The sequence below is a fragment of the Pelodiscus sinensis genome, chromosome 14 (assembly GCF_049634645.1).
Source record: "Pelodiscus sinensis isolate JC-2024 chromosome 14, ASM4963464v1, whole genome shotgun sequence".
Taxonomy (NCBI): domain Eukaryota; kingdom Metazoa; phylum Chordata; order Testudines; family Trionychidae; genus Pelodiscus; species Pelodiscus sinensis.
In genome coordinates this window covers 37,269,833-37,289,702 of record NC_134724.1, presented here as the reverse complement: position 1 = coordinate 37,289,702, position 19,870 = coordinate 37,269,833, and the positions used below count along the sequence as shown (strand labels likewise).

General features: G+C 41.8%; 1 protein-coding gene and 1 long non-coding RNA gene across 13 annotated transcripts in view; one reads left to right on the top strand and one right to left on the bottom strand.

Moving 5' to 3' along the window:
• The window catches only part of MYO9A (myosin IXA), a 307,802-nt gene that overhangs the window by 80,187 nt on the left and 207,745 nt on the right, over positions 1 to 19,870 (top strand). For 11 of the 12 annotated variants that reach the window (XM_075897522.1, XM_075897517.1, XM_075897519.1 and 8 more), the window contains one exon: positions 382 to 1,294. In XM_075897522.1, coding sequence (XP_075753637.1) covers positions 452 to 1,294 — 843 coding nt within the window. In that variant the 5' untranslated portion in view covers positions 382 to 451. Of the gene's footprint in view, positions 1 to 381; positions 1,295 to 19,870 lie in introns of those variants that run through there. The other variant, XM_075897526.1, reaches the window with a different exon arrangement.
• On the bottom strand, positions 16,459 to 17,566 carry LOC112546559 (uncharacterized). The gene is made up of 3 exons (XR_003090276.2): positions 17,480 to 17,566; positions 17,138 to 17,233; positions 16,459 to 16,589 (listed from the first exon to the last, which is right to left on the bottom strand). It is a non-coding gene; the product is annotated as an uncharacterized LOC112546559 (long non-coding RNA).

Below are 19,870 nucleotides of genomic sequence, written 5' to 3'. Positions count from 1 at the left end.
TTCACTTCTTCAAATCTGGCCCTCTTTGAAAAAAGTTTGGACACCCCTGCCCTAGAGTCTTGGTAGTTCCTGCAAAATCTGAAGTGATCTATCCTTGAGATGATCAGATTAGAATGGAGCCTGAAATTACCACCATTAGCACAGTAAAGGTGTTCTAGCTGCAGTTTTCTTGAAAGGATCATGATATTTAAACTGCTTTCTTTCCAAATGGCACCTTTGGAAGACTCAGTTACTTTTGTAAAAATCTGAATAGTATGGCTGAGGATGGTATGTAGCTGTTAGATTGCTTTACCTTTTCATACAAAGTGCATAAGTATATTTAAAATACTTGTTACTAAAAGAAATCCCTAAATCTAAAACATTTTTGTCTTGATTTTGTAGTGTTGATGTCATGCCGGCACACTGGACCATTCTAAAGATGCACTGCAGGTACTAATGGGAAGGGTCCAATATGAATGTAAATGATGTTGGAGGAAGACGACGCTTTGAGGACAGTGAGTTTACACTACACGTATACCCTGGGAGCATTGCTGAAGGGACCATTTATTGCCCCATTACTGCCAGAAAAACTTCAACAGCTGCTGAGGCAATAGACTCTCTCATAAATAAACTGCAACTAGACAAAACAAAATGTTACGTGCTAGCAGAGGTGAAGGAGTTTGGTGGGGAGGAATGGATTCTCAATCCGACAGACTGCCCCGTCCAGCGCATGATGCTGTGGCCCCGCATGGCCCTCGAGAACCGCCTGAGTGGGGAAGACTATCGCTTCCTTCTGAGGGAGAAGAATCTAGATGGGTCGATTCATTATGGCAGTCTCCAGTCCTGGCTCCAGGTGACCGAAGAGCGTCGCAGGATGATGGAACGTGGATTCCTCCCTCAGCCGCAGCAGAAGGACTATGATGATTTGTGCAGTTTACCGGATTTAAATGAGAAAACGCTCTTGGAAAATCTCAGAAACCGCTTTAAGCAGGAAAAAATTTATACCTATGTAGGCAGCATTCTGATCGTTATTAATCCCTTCAAATTTCTCCCCATCTACAATCCGAAGTATGTCAAAATGTATGATAATCATCAACTTGGGAAGCTGGAGCCCCATATTTATGCTGTGGCTGATGTGGCCTATCATGCTATGCTCCAGCGCAGGAAGAACCAGTGCATTGTGATATCAGGAGAAAGCGGGTCAGGGAAAACGCAGAGCACAAACTTTCTGATTCATCACCTCACTGCTCTCAGCCAGAAGGGATTTGTCAGTGGAGTCGAACAGATTATTCTTGGAGCTGGGCCAGTGCTGGAGGTAAGATTAAAGGGGCAGTGACGACACAGCCATTTTTGATGTGTTCTAAAACAAATAGTTCTGATTGTATATTATCGGCTGGGGGGTATCTGCTAAAAGATAGCAAGCAAGACTACAGCATTAACAATAACAATATTTAGGTGTGGACCTTCTTCAAGACCATATAAATTTAACGTTGTTGAAAAAATTCAGTTAACAGTTACTTTGTGAAGTAATTAATAACATACTTTTTCACTTTCGCATGCTATAGCAGAGCTATAAAATAGTGAATTTTATTTTCTAAAATCCTTGGTGATCCCCCCCCCCCCAAAATTCCTTTCAATTAACAGCCTTAATTACTAGAAGATTTAAAAATTGAGTTTACTACACTCAGTGCATTGGTATTGTTGCTTCAAACTACTGTAAATGTTTACAGTTAACTTTATTGGGTTTTTTTATAAAAAGACTTGGACAGGCTTTAGGTTAGAAGCCTTGCTCCTCCTTCCCCATCAGTCAGAAAAATTAATGTATACACGAAAATGTGCATGTGTGGTCTGTTGGCAGATGAAAATTTTTGTGAAGAAAAGAAATGAGGTGAGCTGGGCAGGTAGCTCTTCAAGGGCCTGCAGGTGTCCATTGTACTTCAGCTGTATGCACGCCCAGAGTTGGAGATTTGTCCCTAAGGACTGATGCAGTTAGGGTGACGCAAGGCAGCTTATGTTGATCTAACTATGAACGTGTCTACACTTAGATTTTAATCCTGCTGAAGTAACTTCCTGAGACATTACCCACTGTACAGCCTGGACAAGTGGACAGCTGCGTCCCCTCGATTCTCTAGCCTTGGGTGCCTTTTCTGCTGCTTTGTTGTGAAAGGAATCATTCCTGCTTGGCTCACCTATAGCCTCCAGCATGTAAACCACTCCAGCTATATTGCATGAGGTGCTGTAGCCAGTTACCCATGAATTACATTGTGGGCAACACCAGCAAATTCTCACTCCCAGGCTTCCCCCAGAAATGTCTATCTTGTGTTGCCTAATAGCTTCCAGGAAAAAACAAGCTGTAAATGCTGTCATTTCATTAACAGAAAAGGGTACGCACAAATCTTCTTATCCTAAATGAAGTTTGTCAAGTTCTTCAAACTAAACATATGTTGGTTTAGATAAAACATTAAAACAAGTGAATTAACTATGGAAAGACAGGTTTGGGGTGATTATGAGTAAAGAGGCATAGACATTAGGATTGGTTACAAAGAAATAAAAGTTAAGCATGATCAGTATCTAACTTAACAATCTAAATGCATTCAGAGGAAAGGTTTCTCTTACCACATGTTTATAGCAGTTGGGTCCTGGCTGAAAGAAATCCAACCAATCCCCAGTTTGATTCCCTATTCTTCATGTTTGTTTGATGCTGTGGGTAGAGATGGAGGGAGAGCTGTAATCTGTGGAGTCAGCTCTTATTACTTAGAGTTCTTAGAAAATAATCTCCTGCTGAGGTTGAGGAGACGACGTCTGTGGGGGCAGGTATCTCCAGTTGTCTTTGATAAAGTGTACATTTCTCATTCATAATTTCCTTCCAAAGAATGGCCACTTCACTAGCTGATGATCCATTTGATTTTGGTGACGCCTGGCCGAGGCATCATTTTGCCTTAGAAGCCAGTTGGTACATGCTTTGTATGTGGCTCTTCTTCCTTTTCAGATGACCGGAAACTGTGCTGGAGTAAGGGGTTTTTTCCTTGAGGGGAAAAAATTGGGGTGATTTTTGTTGTGAATTGAGTTCTGTGTTTTGTTTTTTTTCCCAACGTAGGGAGGTTTTGTAGTGTTTCCTAAAGACAGTCATATTTTGGATTTATTTTTTTCCTTTGGAAACTTGTTCTGTAATAGGATCCATTCACCTGAGAATCCTTGGTCAAGGTTGTCATGGGCTTCAGACAGGGTTTTGTAATCTGTCCCTTTCCTGAGTAGTGCAACAGTTTTGGCATTTCATGGAATGTGTTCACCCGTGTGGCTGAGACCTATTCTAGTAACATCTTTGAGGATTGGGATCAAGGCAATAAGTTGATAGCTAAGGAGAACCGGATGTCTGAGAGGCTGGAGTATGTGTTTTATGTGTGTGTGGCTGCCTAAATTATGGAGTAGGGGGACGTCTCCATTTTGCAAAAATTCGCCTTTGCTTTATTTTCATACTCAGCTTCAGATTCTTAGTATTGCAGTAATCTGGTCTGGAGGTGACAAATTCATGCATCACTTTGGGCCAGTCTACATCTGGGAAGATGGGACTAAATTTCCAACAAACTGGACATAGAATCCTAGAATACTAGGACTGGAAGGGACCTTGAGAGGTCATCGAGTCCAGTCCCTGCCCTCATGGCTGGACCAAATACTGTCTAGACCATCCCTGATAGACATTTATCTAACCTACTCTTAAATATGTCCACAGATGGAGATTCCACAACCTCCCTAGGCAATTAACCACCCGGACAGTTAGGAACTTTTTCCTCATGTCCAACCTAAACCTCTCTTGCTGCAGTTTAAGCCCACTGCTTCTTGTCCTATCCTCAGAGGCCAGGAAGAACAATTTTTCTCCCTCCTCCTTGTGACACCCATTTAGATACCTGAAAACTGCTATCATGTCCCCTCTCAATCTTCTCTTTTCCAAGGTAAACAAGCCCAATGCTTTCAGTCTTTCATCGGTCATGTTCTCTAGACCTTTCATCATTCTTGTTGCACTTCTCTGGACCTTCTCCAATTTCTCCACATCTTTCTTGAAATGTAATGCCCAGAACTGGACACAGTACTCCAACTGAGGCCAACTTACTCACAACACACCTATTAATGCATCCTAGAATAATGTTTGCTTTTTTTGCAACAGCGTCACACTGTGGACTCATATTTAGCTTGTGGTTCACTATGACCCCTAGTTCCCTTTCTGTCGTACTCCTTCCTAGATAGTCGCTTCCCATTCTGTATGTGCGAGTCGGATTGTTCTTTCCTAAGGGGAACATTTTGTATTTGTCCTTATTAAACTTCATCCTGTTTTACCTCAGACCATTTCTCCAATTTGTCCAGATCATTTTGAATTAGGACCCTGTCCTCCAAAGCAGTTGCATCCCCTCCCAGTTCGGTATCATCTGCAAACTTAATAAGCGCACTCTCTATGCCGATATCTAAATTGTTGATGAAGATATTGAACAGAACGGGTCCCAAAAATAACTGATTGAAAGAAGGCATCTCCATGATATGAGGGTCTTTGCGCAGATGCAGTATTGATTTGGAAATAAATAACCAATTTTCCCAATACTGTTGTTTATTCTAAAGTATTTGCTGCTGATTATGGAAGGTCTGTTGAACTGGGCTCTTAGTGTCACATTTACCAAGCTAATTGTACCTTTGGCTCCCTCGTGGACTCTGAGAACACACCCTGCTTAGCCTCAGGTTATCATTTCTTTTGGGTAGAATCATAACAGGCAACTGTGAGTAACTTAGTAGGTTGATTGATCTTCAAGTATCAGAAGTTCTGTTCTCACTGGGAGCAAAATCAGCAGTGACCAGACAAACTTCTTAAAGCCAAGCTAGAGCCAAGGCATTTGAAGAAAGAACAGATCTAAAAAGAGTAAACCAGTTTGTATGTATGCATGCCTGCCTCTCCCTATGGCTTACCAGTCCTGAGGAAGCTCATCTTCAGATTGCCTCCTGCCAGACCCTATCTTTGTGCTGTTCCACAGGACAGCTCCTGAAAATTGTCACCCCGCCCCCAGACTTTTAATTGTTTTGCCCTTCAATCAGTTAGTTCCCATCCTGAAAACACAGATGTCTCTTCAGATTGGAGTGAAATATTCCTCTGCCCTGTAATTGGTCTCCAGTGCTTGTTGGGGAGATTTTGTTTATCCATAGCTATTCATTTTCCCCATAACACCCTTATTAAGCAAACTAAGTTCATTTGTACAGGAAAGTCTTCTAACCCAATGTTCAATAGCTTCCTCTCGGATCAGGTTGCACAGTGTTTATAAAACCATTACATCTCAATATTCTTAGATTATTACAAAGCAGCTCTGCATAAGTCACATGTAGGATTAGTTCTGAGAAGTTAGGCTGCCTATTTTTGGAGTTACTGATTATTCTCCGTTCCTGTTGGACTCTGTAAACGTCACCATATGCCTGGTGGACTTCATAACGTTTGTCAGATCCTATGTATTCTTTATATTATCTGTCACTCGTTGCAGGAGCAAAGCTTCCCTTGTGGTTCATGCATGCAGTGCTGGAGCATAGGGTTAAGTAGTCCTGCAAGCGTGGCTTTCCAAAGGATGAGGAAAAAGAGAGACTTTTGGGGAAAGGTAATTGCTGAGACACCATGGACAAGAAGTCCTCTAATGCAGCGGTCTTAAATCTCGCAGGAGCAGAGTTTCTGGCCCACACACTGTCACGATTTAATATTTCAGATGTCTTTTTCAAATCTAACGTTCATTTATAATTTCCTGGTTTTAAGTGTTGGCTGTTTTTAAACTATTTTAATTCTGGTTTAATCACATTTTGTGTGTGGGATATATGTCAGAGCCCGCCTCCCCAGTGTGTGTGTGTGTTGTTGCTTTGTAAAAATATAAAACCTATCAAAAGACGTACAATAGAACCCAGCTACAAACTGTGTCCCTCCTAGCCAACTTTGAATATATACAGCAGCGGTTCCCAACCTTTTCCAGATGGGGACCCATTTTGACAATTCAGGAAGACTTGGTGACCCAGGGCAACTCAAAAACAGGGGGAAGAGAGAGGGCAGAGCCACCTGGGGGGAGACCCTTGGTGACCCTTTTGAAATGTAATGGCGACCCATATTTGGGTCCCAGCCCGTAGGTTGGGAAACCCTGATACAGGGGCGGCCCAAGGCGGGCTGCCGGCAGCTGGCACCCCAGGCGGAATGTGCGATTGGCGCCCCCGTATCCCAGGCAGAATGCGTGATCGGTGACCCTGCCTCCACTGCCCTCAAGGGTGTGATGTCATCATTGGGCGTCCCGTTTAACGCGGCGCCCTAGGCAATGGCCGAGTCGGCCTATATGCACGGGAAGCCCCTGCCCTGATACACAAGGATGGACAAAGCCCACCCAAGCACCTGGTAACCATATTTTTCAAATAGTAAAGAAATACTTTCCAGCCAGTTCCAGGCCCCTAAGCTAACAGTGGTCAAGCATGCTCATGTTCTCTCTGCAAATCTCCCTGGTTTCTGTTCCTTAGACACTGCCTTTTTTCTGCTGGTAAATAAGCAATTTGCATTTCTGTAAATGTAGGCAGTGCACAAGCCCTTTAATGTTGCTGTGATCTCAAGGACCTTTGTTTACAGGGGTTGTGGTAGGCTCTCAAGATCTAGATGCTCAGACAGACCCTCTTTGCTCTTAGAGTGTCTTGTATGTAAACAGTCTAAGGATGTTATTGTTGTAGAAACTGAAGTGTTTGCCATTCATTTTCTTGCGACTTTATTCCACAGTTTTTCCATGTGCTGGGGTTAAAAGTAGAGGAGGTAGGGCTCTGTTCAATCACACCTCACTGGACTTGCTGAGCTCTTAAACCATTTCATGTGCGGCATTGTGAATTTCACAGAATCGTGTGCTTTCTGAGCTCCTGCCCCCACCAGCTTTTGGCTAGCGTGTTCCATGTTTTGGCAGCCTTGTGGCTGTGAATGCACTTTTCTAACTGCTTTCAGATCTCTCGCCCATAGTGTGGTCATTCCAAAACTACTTCTGGACACCGATCCAGCTAGCAATCACAAAAATGAGCACCGATACATTTAATTGATGCATACTTCTGTTTTTTCATTCTTAGACTTTGTGGGGTAAACTGATTGTAGTCAGTGAAGTTATATTGTTGTCTGTGTAGGATCTGACCTTGGTTCCTAATTTACAGTGTTGCTATTTTTGCCTTTTTTACCAATTCATTTTTCTGTGAAGTGTGCTTCATATCTTCTGCATTTCTCTCCCCTATTTCTTCTTTTGTTCCCATCTTTCCCTTTTATCCTTCACTGCTAAACACTCAGGCCCTGAGCCACAATCACACTTCCCTACACCAAACAGCAGAATGGAGGCTTTGCTGATCACAACTTTTTTGGAGCTTAGCCTTGCATTTTCGTCAGCCATAGGCAATACCAGACTGAGACGCAACTGGGGACTGTTGCTGGATTTGTCCTACACTAGACCACCAGGACATGCATTCGCTCTATTTACATCACCCTTTCCAACCTCTCCGCAAAGTCCCTCAAATAGCAGTGACAATTGAGCTATCTCTTCACAAGCGGTGCATTCCCAATGATGCCAGCATGGCTGGAGTGGAAGTGCAGAATACTATGATTTTATGCGTTTTCCTATGGCTCCTGTGACACCTTTATAATGCACTTTGTACAACAGCACACCTCGACCATCTCCCTGAGATTCCCCCCTCCGAGATAGTTTGGAAATAAAATTATATGATCCTTGGCCAAATTAGATTCCTTTAGAACACTGTAAAGGCATGTCAGTATTTGCCATCAAGTAATCTTTGTGAGGTCCGTAATATATTTACAAAGCCAGTAGTGTGTATGGTTTCCTGCTTTCTGAAAGCATAACACCTTTTAGGATGTGATTGTTCTGAATTCTACTTCTATGAAATAAATAGCTTTTCAGTTTGTCAGAATGGTGTTTGAAATGTACATTTGGTGTATGGTGAGTTGCTTGCAGATCTGACAGTTATTTATAGAAATATCCTAATTGAATGGCAGTTTTGTCACATTTGGTATGTTTGTATTCATTTGGTATGTTTGTATTTGACATTGGTGGTTGACTTCAAACAAATCCTATTGGTATTTGACTTCATTGTATGAGTTGGCATTATTTGAACAGTGACTAAATAGCCCTTTTGTGATCAATTGCCACTTGACTGCTGTACCTACACTCCAACTGGGAAGCTTTCAAGTACTGTAGTGAAAAAGAGCCAACTATTTCTTTGTTGCTTCGTTTCTTGTTTGTTTTATGTGCATTTTCCAACTTCAGTTCATAGTGAAAATACATTATTTTCTTCCTAGTTAAGATGCTGTCTTTCATATGGTATTGGTGCTATTGAGTGTTTACAAGAAAATAGTGACCATCAAAGCAAGGTCTAGAGGAGTTCAGGTGCAAAACTGTGTATAATTTGTCATTAGGTTTAGGTGTTGAAGGAGAATAACCTTTTTTTCCCCCTGCAGAATAATGAACTCACATTATCTTGCTGCAATCCTAGTGGAAACATGGAACTGTAGCTTTATTTTGAGGTAAAATATGAGAAATCATCGATACGATGGTAACTCTTCCTAGCTACTTGGTGGTGAAGATGGTGTGCCTTGTCACCACTAGGATTTCACAGCAGGATAACGATTGTATCTGAGGAAGTGAGTCTGGCCCACGAAAGCTCATCACCTAATAAACCATCTTGTTAGTCTTTAAAGTGCTACATAGTCCTGTTGATTGTATCCTAATTAGTCTGCTGTAACCCCCCTAACTTCTTTGAGATGAACTTCGTCTTAAGCTTTGCTCTGAAAATGGCCTTCGCACTGTTACCAGTTTTTTGAGCAAGATATCGAATGGGGAAATCTGCTCAACTCCTGACTCAGGAGCACACCCCGTCCACAGGGCAGAGGAAACCTTACTGTTTGGATGTGGAATTATTTCTCAGTTTCCCAGCTTGTTTTCTTTATTACGTCCCTTCGAGATTGAAAGTTTGCTGACTCATCCTAGTACTTTTCACATGCACCATCACAGGGATGTTGTCCTGCTCTACGCAGCTGTAGGAGCCATGGGCACTTTCCTCAGTCTGCTGTAGAAGTAAGCATGGCAGGATTCGATTTCTATCCGGAATGTTTATTTCACTGTACACAGACAAACTGATGAAAAATATTTACATAGGTAATCAAAATGTATGGATAGGCAAAGTAAGAAAAAAGGCTGCTTGTACTTATTAAGAGTTTAAGGATATTTACTCTGTTTTGGCATGATAATGACAATTTGTGTGTTAAACCTTATAAAGCTGTAACTTTTTGAATCTCAACATTTATTGTCACAATAATTGCCTTGTAGTGCCCTATAATTTTGTGCTCTTGTGGCAATTTAGATAAAAATAAAAAAGCCTAAAAATGAACATTGATATTTTCTGTCACAATTCTACAAAAAAGAAATTCTACAAAGACTCTACAGAGGAATGGGCTATGAGCAGCTTTTTCATTCTCTGTAAACACTGTGAGCGTGAGTCAATGTTAAATTGTTTCCTTTTATTCATTCCTGTTGTATGTCAATATACAACATGCTGCGTCTCCGCTAGTAACCAATACCTCTTGTGAAAGGGGAAAGTCAGTGAAATCAGTGAATTTCTCCCCTCACAGTTTCTGGATTAGGAAGACTCCCTGAGACTTCTTAACGCCAGGCTATTCATCAAAAACCTTTTGCTTTGTCTGTTGGTCCCTGGAGAATCCACTGTGAAGCATTCTCCACGGGGTGGTCTCACAGGAAAACAGGAATTACTATAACATCCCCCCGTCCTTTTTGCCTATTTCATTCATCCTGTAAGTGATGGGGATTTTAGAAAGACTAGATTTTAGTATTGTCAGTGAATCAAGCAGGCTTACTGGAAAGCAGAAAAGTGCGTTATCATGCTAAGGCGGGCATTGTTTCTCAAGACAGATTTTCTTTCTAATCAGATGCATCTGCCATGGACTGAGTCTTGCTTCCCCCTGTTCTGGAAAGTCACCAAATTGTGTTCTTTTTTCCAGAGTGCAAAAGGACATTTTCCAGACCATGAGAACATTGGAATTGCCATAATACGGACCAGTGGTCCATTTTAGTCCATATTTTTCTGCAACAGTATCTAGTACTAGATGTTTCATAGGCAGGTGCAAGAATCTAAGTTGAGTGGTTGTGAAATAATCATCCCATTGGGGAATTTTCTGCTTAACCCTTACCAATTAGCACTTGATTTGTTCTCGCAAGGTTTATATCTTAAACTTGTGCAATTTTACTTTTTATCTACTGCAGCTGAGAGAATTTATCTGAGCAGAGATGCCTCAACCTTTTTTGTCTCCTATATTGTTGCTCGTAAGTCTAACTTTAAAATACATTAAAATGATTTTTCCTGAAAATCTTTTTTAAATTTAAAATGACTTTAAAATGTTGTATTTCAAATGCTTTGTGATTTGTAGTATTGCCTGTAATTTAGTTTGCAGATCAAAACTTCATTGAAAGTCTAGTGATACTTTACATAGGAAAAGCCAATGCAATAGAATTGCACTTATCTAACTGACTTGTAATAGAAAAGAGTTAATTAAATTTGGTTAGTAAAATTTAAGAGCTGTTATGCTTGAACTGAGACAGTCTGTTCTATATGTAGACTTAGTTGTACAAAATAAGAAGAGCTGTTTCATGTTGTAAAGTTGGTAAAACATATTCTGGGTAAATTAACGATAAATTTATTTTTTCTTAAAAAAGAAGCAGGTTACATGCAAAGAAGATAAGGGACTAGGATTTTGTGTATGTGAAGAAAGATGATCCACATGTAACAAGCAAGCTGATGTAGTGCTCTGTCTCTTTACACAGAAAAATGGAGGCATTTTCCACACTCTTGAGTGATGTGGTTATGCAGAGAGAAGTTTGTAGTGTAGTCCAAGCCAAGGTTCGCAATCTTCTGCTTGAATGCTATATCTCTTGGCCTATTTTGTTGTATCTTGCCTAATGAGATTATAAACATTTTGGGGTACGGTCTGTCTTTCTGCATTGCTTTGTGTAACGGGGTTCTGATTTCCGTTGCAGTCTCTGGCTTTTTCTGTAATGCAATTAACTAGACTAGGGTTGGCGCATTATTCAGTTTTGAGAATGTCTGTGTTGTATTCATCCCCTACATTAATGTATTTCAAATCAGTATCAGACTCAAGGCCAAAATATTACGCAATATTTTTGTTACCCCAGCTTTAAAATAGTCAGTCTGTTTACTTTGCAAGTTCCTAAGTATATTTGGTGTCTCCCCAGAATAGTAGCAAATGATAAAATCAATCTGGAGTTGAAGACATTTTTGCATTGTAATAAACATGAATAAGACAGTTACATTTTGACAGCCCTAAAATATTCCTTTACACTGCTTTTAAAATCCAGTCTCCTTATAACATTTGACTGCGAGAAACTGTCGTCTTATTGTGTTTCATGTGAACAACAATACAAAAAGTTTTAAAAATAGATTTACCAGAAGCTGATACTTTTCCCACTGTAAAACATGAGCAACCATCATAGTTCCATTGTGGAAAGGCTGACTGAAGGCCTGCCCTTATTTCTTCTTCCATGCTTCTCCCAGTAGGAAGATACAGGGCTAACAAAGTGACCTGAAGAACTTTCACTTTTAACTTTGTAGTTGGGTTCTCTTTTTCCATTAATGTCTGTTATATAAGGTCCTCTTTCCTTGTTACATATTTTAGTTCACCTCTATTTGCCATTAAGCTTCTTGCATTGATATATACGTTGTCTGAGGCTTGTCAGGAAAAAAAGGAGCTATGCTTTTATTTTCTCCCACACAAGTTACACGGAGATCAAATAGAATGACAGTGCATGTATCTGATTACTATGTTCAACATTGTAAGTCAAAGGCTTGATAGGGTAAGCCACTGTTCTGCCAGACAGCTTCTATAGGGAGCTGATGTTGATAGCACTGAAGATGTGCGCAGTGACAACGTGAGTTTTGAAAGAACTGTGTTTTGTAGCTGCACAGAATGAGAAATTGGTGCTTTTGGCAGTTACTCATGCAAATATGTCCTGAAAAGAAAACAACTGATAGCAAGGTCACTGTATAATACATTATTTATAAAGGATCTTAATAAGTATTCTAAATTCTCACTAGGAAGTGCTATTTATTAAACAGCACATTTGATGACTTTAATATACTGTATCAAAATTACAGTTGTGAAACCTAAATCCAGGACCTAACAAGATATACAGGTGTCGTCAATTATGAAACAGTATCTGAGCATCTCTCAGCCTTTCCAGACTACTGTACCCCTTTCAGGAGTTTGATTTTTCTCTTAGAATCATAGACCACTAGAATTGGAAGGGACCTCGAGAGATTGAGTCCAGTCCCCTGCCCTCATGGCAGGTCCAGGTACCGTCTAAACCATCCCTGATGGATGTCTCTTTAACCTGTTCTTAAATATCTCCAGAGATGGAGATCTTGTATACCCCAAGTTCAACTCACTTAAAAATTATTTGCTTTCAAAACCAGACATTAAAATACATAAGTATCAATGCACACTATTCGTGAAAAATTGCTTGCTTTCTCATTACCAGGTAAATATAATAGAGATCACACAGAATATAAATATTGTACTTGTTTCAATGTATTGTATGTAGAGCAGTCTTGCATGAAATTTTAGTTTCTACTGACTTAGCTAGTGCTTTTTGTATAGCAGGAAAACATGTAAATGAGTTGATGTACTCAAAGACCTCTGTGTACCTTTGGTGGAGAACCACTTGGACTTGGATCTATCTTTATTATTTATGGTAATGAGTCGCAATTGTTTTACTTTTTAATGGCTTCTGCTGTATATATTTATTATATTAGCACTGCAAGAGTGCTGGCCACGGATGGTTTAGAATGAATTTTTTTGTATGCTAGATACTAATCTTCTCAAAGATAAAATGTAGAATTTGAAACTGCTTACATTGCTTTCAAACAGTTTTTTCAAGGACTTAAAACTACAAAATCCTAACACACTCTATTTAATTCCGTTAACTTAAGAACTAGTATTGTTTCTTGTCCACATAATCATTTAGAGTTACTATCTGTCTTACTGAGCTGTAAGAACTGGAGCAAATTGCCCTCTGAGATAGCAAATCTAGTTTTTGAATGTCTGACTTCCTCTACATAACTTTCTTTAAATGTGGGCAATGTTGCCTATTTATTATATAAAGTTTCTTCTATTCTGTGTAGGTGCTGCTGATTTATACACTGAAAAATATAAACTAGTCTTCTAAAATTATTCTAATTTTTGGGGGATATTTATACACATTTTAAAAGGTGAGCGAGCGAGAGCTTGATCCAGTGTTTAGAACACTAGCCTGGTCTTTGGGACACCTGAGTTTAATTCACTTTGTCATACTTCCCACTGTGTCCAAGGACAGTCACTATTGGCTTGTCTATATTGCTGCTTAAGTTGATGTAAGTCACTCAGGGATGTGAAAAAGGCACAGCCTCCCCACCGCCCGGGAGACTTAAGTTACGTTGACTTAGTGCATTGTGAAAACTACTTTACATCAGCTGTCCTGCCAACATAGCTTTGGCCTGAGGTGGAATTACGCCAATTGGAGAATGCTTTCATGTCAGCGTAGTGTGTCTGGTGAAGACACACTATAGTGGTACAGCTATATCAGTGCAGCTGCCCCCATGTATTTTGGAGGTGCAAACTAGATATAACTCTTTCTATGCTTTGGCTCCTCATCTGCAAAGTGAGGATTGTAGCACCTCCTGGAGTGATGTGAGGATAAATACACTAAATATTGTGCGATGCCTGTTAGCATGGTAGTGGGGGACATAGATATATATGAGCGAAAGAGAGAATAAACACCACTGGAGGCTTTATCAAAACAGATTTATAAAGGAAGGATTAGCAGGCTAGGTTGCATTTACTATACGGGGCACACAATATAAAGACTCTTTATATGTCCATTATTGTTGGGGCAGAACACTCAATGCTTGGATATAGAAGCGCTCTGCACTATAGAGAAGGGAGTTTTTATATTCATCTCTCCTACCCAGAGCAAAACCTGATTTAAGCCATTGCACCAAGGACAGACAAAGCATTTCCTTAAGGCCAGCCTGCTGATGGATGGTGGTGGTGGATGGATGGAAGTATGTGGGGGTAATGGGAGCAGCTGCTCTAGGGCATGGCAGTTTGCAAGGTTCCTGGGTCCTTTACCTCATCACTGGAGCCCTGGACGATGCACAGCCAGAGAGACTGATAGGCTGGCTGGGGGAGGCTAGCCCCAGACCTTTCTCTTCTGCCTGAGGCCCCATCCCTTCCAGTGGCCTGGTGAGGGTCCCCCTGGGGCCTGTAAAATCGGTCCTCCTCATCCCTGGCCTCATGGAAGTAATTGTCTTATTAAGGTGAAACAAGATTGTGTGCTGTGCATTTGATGATCATTTTAATTAATTTAGTAAAATAGGGCGTGGTCTAATCAGGTTGCCTGCACCAGTTTGGGTTTAACTGTTCATTTTTAATTTAAAATGAAACTTCTCCATATGAGCTGTTGAATGTGTATCCTACACCCACTTGATTTTAAAAACTTCGGAGCAATAATGGGTCATACCAGGAACTTAATTCTGTCTGTCAAGTGTGTGGGTTTACTTTGAAATAAAGTTAAATACATTACAATAAAGTTAAATACATTACAAATGTTTGTTCACAACTGTGTTGCTACAGAATTACTGTGAGAGTGAGGTCTCTAATATTAGTATTGGCAAACATTAGACTGATACTATAGAAAGGAAGTGCCGTCACACTGTCCTTTGGGATTGTAACACATCTGCCAATTGTCATTTTTTGGCAACAGTATTTTATTTGCTATTCTTGAAATGTAATATATCCATTGTTCAGATTGTGCTATGCTGTAATGATGCTGTAGTTTTCCGGTCAGTGAAAAGCGTATTCCTGTTATGTAACTACACTCCATTTTTGTAGGTCAGAATCACCCTGCTATTTGGAGGTCTCTAGCAGAGATGTAAACTTGCCAGTAATTTGTAAATTTTAGGAGGGTTTTTTACCTTCATCAGGAAATATGCATTTGAACTTTATAAAGGGGATCTGTCTAGGATTTGCAGTGTTCTAACAGAGGTGCAGTGCCAGCTGTAATCTGTACTTTTCCTTTTTAAATTGCTCTTATATTTAATGTTGTTTGCTTCAGGTACGTTTTTTTCCCTCTGTATCATTCTTAGCACAGTTAATCTCTAGTAGTGGATAAATGCATTCAGCAACTCGGTGAAATGGCCCTCAGCTCTAATACGGTAAATTGAACAACAGTAACAAGCAGCACCATATGTAGAAGGGTAGCAGTTCCCAAGCTCTAGTGTGGCAGTACAGAATGCACTGGACGAAGTGTGTCTTTACCCACAAAAGCTTATGTGCGAATAAATGTGTTGGTCTTTAAGATGCCACAGGATTCCTGGTTGTTTTTCAGATACAGCCTAACATGGCTACCCCTCTGATACTTCTTAACAGAGTTGCTCTTCCTATGTATGTATTACATAGTTGATATGCCTGTTTGGAAGAATTTACATTTTGAGGAAAAATTTAAAGGAGTAAATAGTTTTCACTTACCCAACTGATGACCAGAGGGGAGTACAGTGATGTTCTTCAGGTATTTAAATGTTGTAAATACCAGGTACGGAGAGTTGGAGTTAAAGGTGGCATCAGGGAGGAATAAAAAAGTAATGGAATGCAATTAAATCAAGTTTGATATCCCAAACCATTTCAAAAGTCACATCCGTGAATGAAATGGTGGTAGTCCATTTCACATTTATGAATAGACTGGCCAGGTAATTGAAGGATATTCTGTAGGTAGGGCCCTTAGTTTTGTTTTTATTTTATTTAGTTTTTCCCAGGAACTTATGGTGTTTATTATTTTTTTTAAAAAAAGAACCCTGAGAGAATCAGTGGAAAAAATTAATGTTGCTGGGTAAATATCAGGGTTTTTTTGATGGACAGAAGGATGGGTAATAAATGCCACCTCTGAGTTTAAGAAAATACTAGATCTCTAATCCCCAAATAACTTTTCATTTGAATAAATGGTTTACTGTTGTAGACTTAGAGGTGTCAGCCTATAAATATATATATTTAATAATTGAGTTACATTGTTTGCAGCATGGACACCCAACTTCATTCTTTTCTCCTGTTCTTGTTTTTTAAAACTTTCAGATATTTTTCTTGTGTTCTGAATTGTATTCTGGAATAGATTTTTGTTCCCATTTGTGCGTGTCAGATGTTTAAACCGCTATCGTCAGAGTTGTCAATATGTTCAGATGCGCATGCCGTTCAGAGCTCTTCTTCGAGTGATGTCCCCACCGGTCCTCCACAGTTGGTGTGTCGGGCTCTGAGGAGGAGAGAACTGAGCTCCTTCTGTGACCGAGGGCGGCGAAGAAGGAACTGAGGAGAAGAGGGCTGTGGGTCCTCACCGACAATATGACAACTATGTTTTACATCAACCACCAAGGGGGTGTGAGATTTCAGTTGCTATGCACAGAGGTGATCAGGCTTTGGAATTGGTGCATCTGCTGCAATATTACCATTTCGGCAGAATACCTACCTGGAGACAAGAAAGTTATGGCAGATTCCTTCAGCTGCAACTTCCTCACAGCACGTGAGCGGGAACTACACGATCAGATCACCCACAAGTTGTTCCGCTGATGGGGGCAACCACAGATAGATCTCTTTGCCACCAGGAAGAACTCCAAAAGCCCCCAGTACTGCTCATGAGCAGGCATAGAGCGTGGCTCCCTGGGCGATGCCATGCTTCTCACTTGCGGGGCCACCTATTATACCCATACACCTTCCCACCCATTCCTCTCATTCCCAGAGTCCTCTGGAAGATACAGATGGATAAGGGCAGAGTGATCTTGATAGCCCCAGCCTGGCCCCGACAGATATGGTTCACGTCTTTATCGCCTGTCTCTATGACCTCCCTACCTGCTTCCGAACCGCCTGGAACTGGGGGTCAGTACTTTGCCCCCAACCACAAACGCTGCACCTGATGGCATGGGGTACCTGTCTGGTTCTTGAAAGTGGAGCATCAGTGCTCCTAACAAGTGAAAAATGTTCTGCTGCATAACATGACAAACACCACACAAGACTTACCTATACAGGTGGCACTGGTATACACAGTGGTGTGCACACAGGGCACTCGAACCATCCAGGGCGCCGCTCCACCAAGTACTGGAGTACATCACGCACCTGGAACAACAAAATTTGTCAGTTTTACCACTCGGATGCACATGGCCGCCATTACAGCCTTCCACCCTCCCATTGATGGGTTCTCCATATTTTCATACCCCATCTCAAAAAGATTCTGGAAGGGCCTACAGAACCTTCACCCACCTTGAAAACCAATTTGCCCTTGTGGGACTTAGAATTGGTCCTATAATCACTCACAAGACCACGCTTCAAACCAATGGCAAATGCACCGCTTCCCTTTCTTACCTTACTACTTGTTCCTTCTGGCGATCGCTTCTGTAAGGCGGGTCGGCGAACTCACAGTTCTCACGGCTTTGCCTTCATACACGACCTTTCACAAGCACAAGGTTATTCTGCGGCCACACCTGTCGTCCTTACCCAAAGTCAGCTCAGAATTCCATATCAATGAACTGATAGTTCTTCCGCTTTCTATCCAAAACCACATCATTCCAGGGTAGAAGCCACATGATGCACCCTGGACGTCAGAAGGGCAATTGCCTTCTATTGCCATAGGACTCAATCCTTTCGATCATCCCAGAGATTGATGATTTCCCTGGTCAAAAGGTCCAAGGGGAAACCACTGTCTTCCAGCGCATATCAAAACTCATAACATCATGCATTACTACGTGCTACTTGCTCCATAAAAGGGTATTATCAACTAATCTAAAGTCCCACTCTACCACAGCTATGGCGACACTGGCTGCTTTCCTAAAGGGAGTCTCACTCCAGGAAATAGCAGAGCAGCGACATGGTCGTCTAATCACACCTTCATAAAGCACTACGGTATTTCACCATGCTCCACAACAGATACGGCAGTAGCCAATGCAGTTCTCTCCACAATCTGTAGCAATTGATCGATGCCCACTGTCCATCTGAATGGGCACTGCTGTGCAGTCACCAACTGTGGAGCACTCATGGAGACATCACTTGAAGAAGAAAGAGAAGTTACTCTTTGCAGTAACAATTGTTCTTCGAGATGTGTGTTGCCATGGGTGCTCCACTACCCACCCTCCTCCCCACTTCTTTGGGCAATTATAGCAGTCCATGAGGGCATCAAAGAAGAAACAGAGGAGAAGTGGGCGGCACATGCTACTTCAAAGGCAGGAGCGCAGCTCTCCGTTTGTGCGTGCGCAGCCTTCCCAATCCCTACTCTCAAAATCTCCCATCTGTGGTGCCAGGATGAGCCTGACACCAACTGTGGAGCACCCACGGAGACACATCTCGAACAATCGTTACTGCACGAAGTGAGTAACTTTTCTTTTGCATGCGTGCCTGTTTGTGTATATCAGTGGTCCCCAACATGGTGCCCGCAGGCGTCATGGCGCCCGTGGGGACATTTGTCTGCACCCGCCAAGTGCTTGGGGCTGGGCTGGCCTGGCCCCGGACACGGGGCGCATGCATGGTGCCAGTGCCGGAGCTGGCCCCGGGCGTATGGCGCACGGTGAGCGCTGGACCCGGGAGCGCTGCGAATTGGCTGCCCATGCTCTGGGCGCGCGGCGCATGGGGGTGGAGGGGGCGCCAGGTGCACGGCACATGGGGGGGGCAGGGCGTCGGCCCCAGGTGCGCGGCGCTTGGGGGGGCCCCGAGCACGCGGCTATGGGGGGGGGGGCGCCCTGGGCGCACAACTGTCCCTGCCCCCTGGTGCCCGGCAGGCAAACAGCCACGCCCCCTGGTGCCCGGCAGCCTCTAATGGTTGGGGACCATTGGTGTATATCTTCTCTAGTAATACATAGCCTGACTTCAATGGGCTGCTTTTCATATACACACAGACTAATATAGTATCATAATTCATATGTGAGACTAAAGGGGGATATGATAGAGGTTTATAAAATCATGATTGGTGTGGAAAAAGTGAATAAAGAAAAGCTATGTACTTATTCCCACAAAATAAGAACTGAGGGTCACCAAATGAAATTAATAGGAACCAGGTTTAAAAAAGATGATTCTGGGAGGGGTGGGTGAGATTCTGTGGCCTGCACTGTGCAGAGAGTCAGACTAGATGATCATAATAGTCCCTTCTGACCTTAAAGTCTATGAGTCTAAAACAGAAGAGTTTTTCTTCACACAGAGCACAGTCAACCTGTGGAACTCCTTGCCAGAGGATGTGGTGAAGGCTAGGACTTTAACAGGGTTAAAAAAAAAAGCTAGATAGATTCACGGAGGTTAGGTCCATCAATGGCTATGAGCTAGGATGGGTAGGAATGGTGTCCCTAGCCTCTGTTTTTCTGGAGGTAGGTGATAGGGATATGGATCAGGTGAGGTTTATCTGTTATGTTTCCTCCCTCTGGGGGATCTGGTATTGGCTACTGTGGGCAGACAGGATACTGGGCTGGATGGACCATTGGTCTGATCCAGCATGGCTGTTCTTATGTTCCTATATCTTCAATATATCGTGTGTTCATATTACAACAGGGTTTTTTAAAATATTTGAATGATACAAAAAGTAGGATTACATTTAGAAGGAAAAAAAAGCTTTTGTAAACACAGGACTTTTTGGTAAAAAGTTTTATATTGAAAGGGCTTACTTGTAGGTAGCAGTCCTATCCTCGTGTGCAGGTCTGGGACAGATGTGACTTGATAGTATTCCTATAGCACCTCTCATCAAAATTAACTCACTTTTGAAGGGCTTTATTTTTT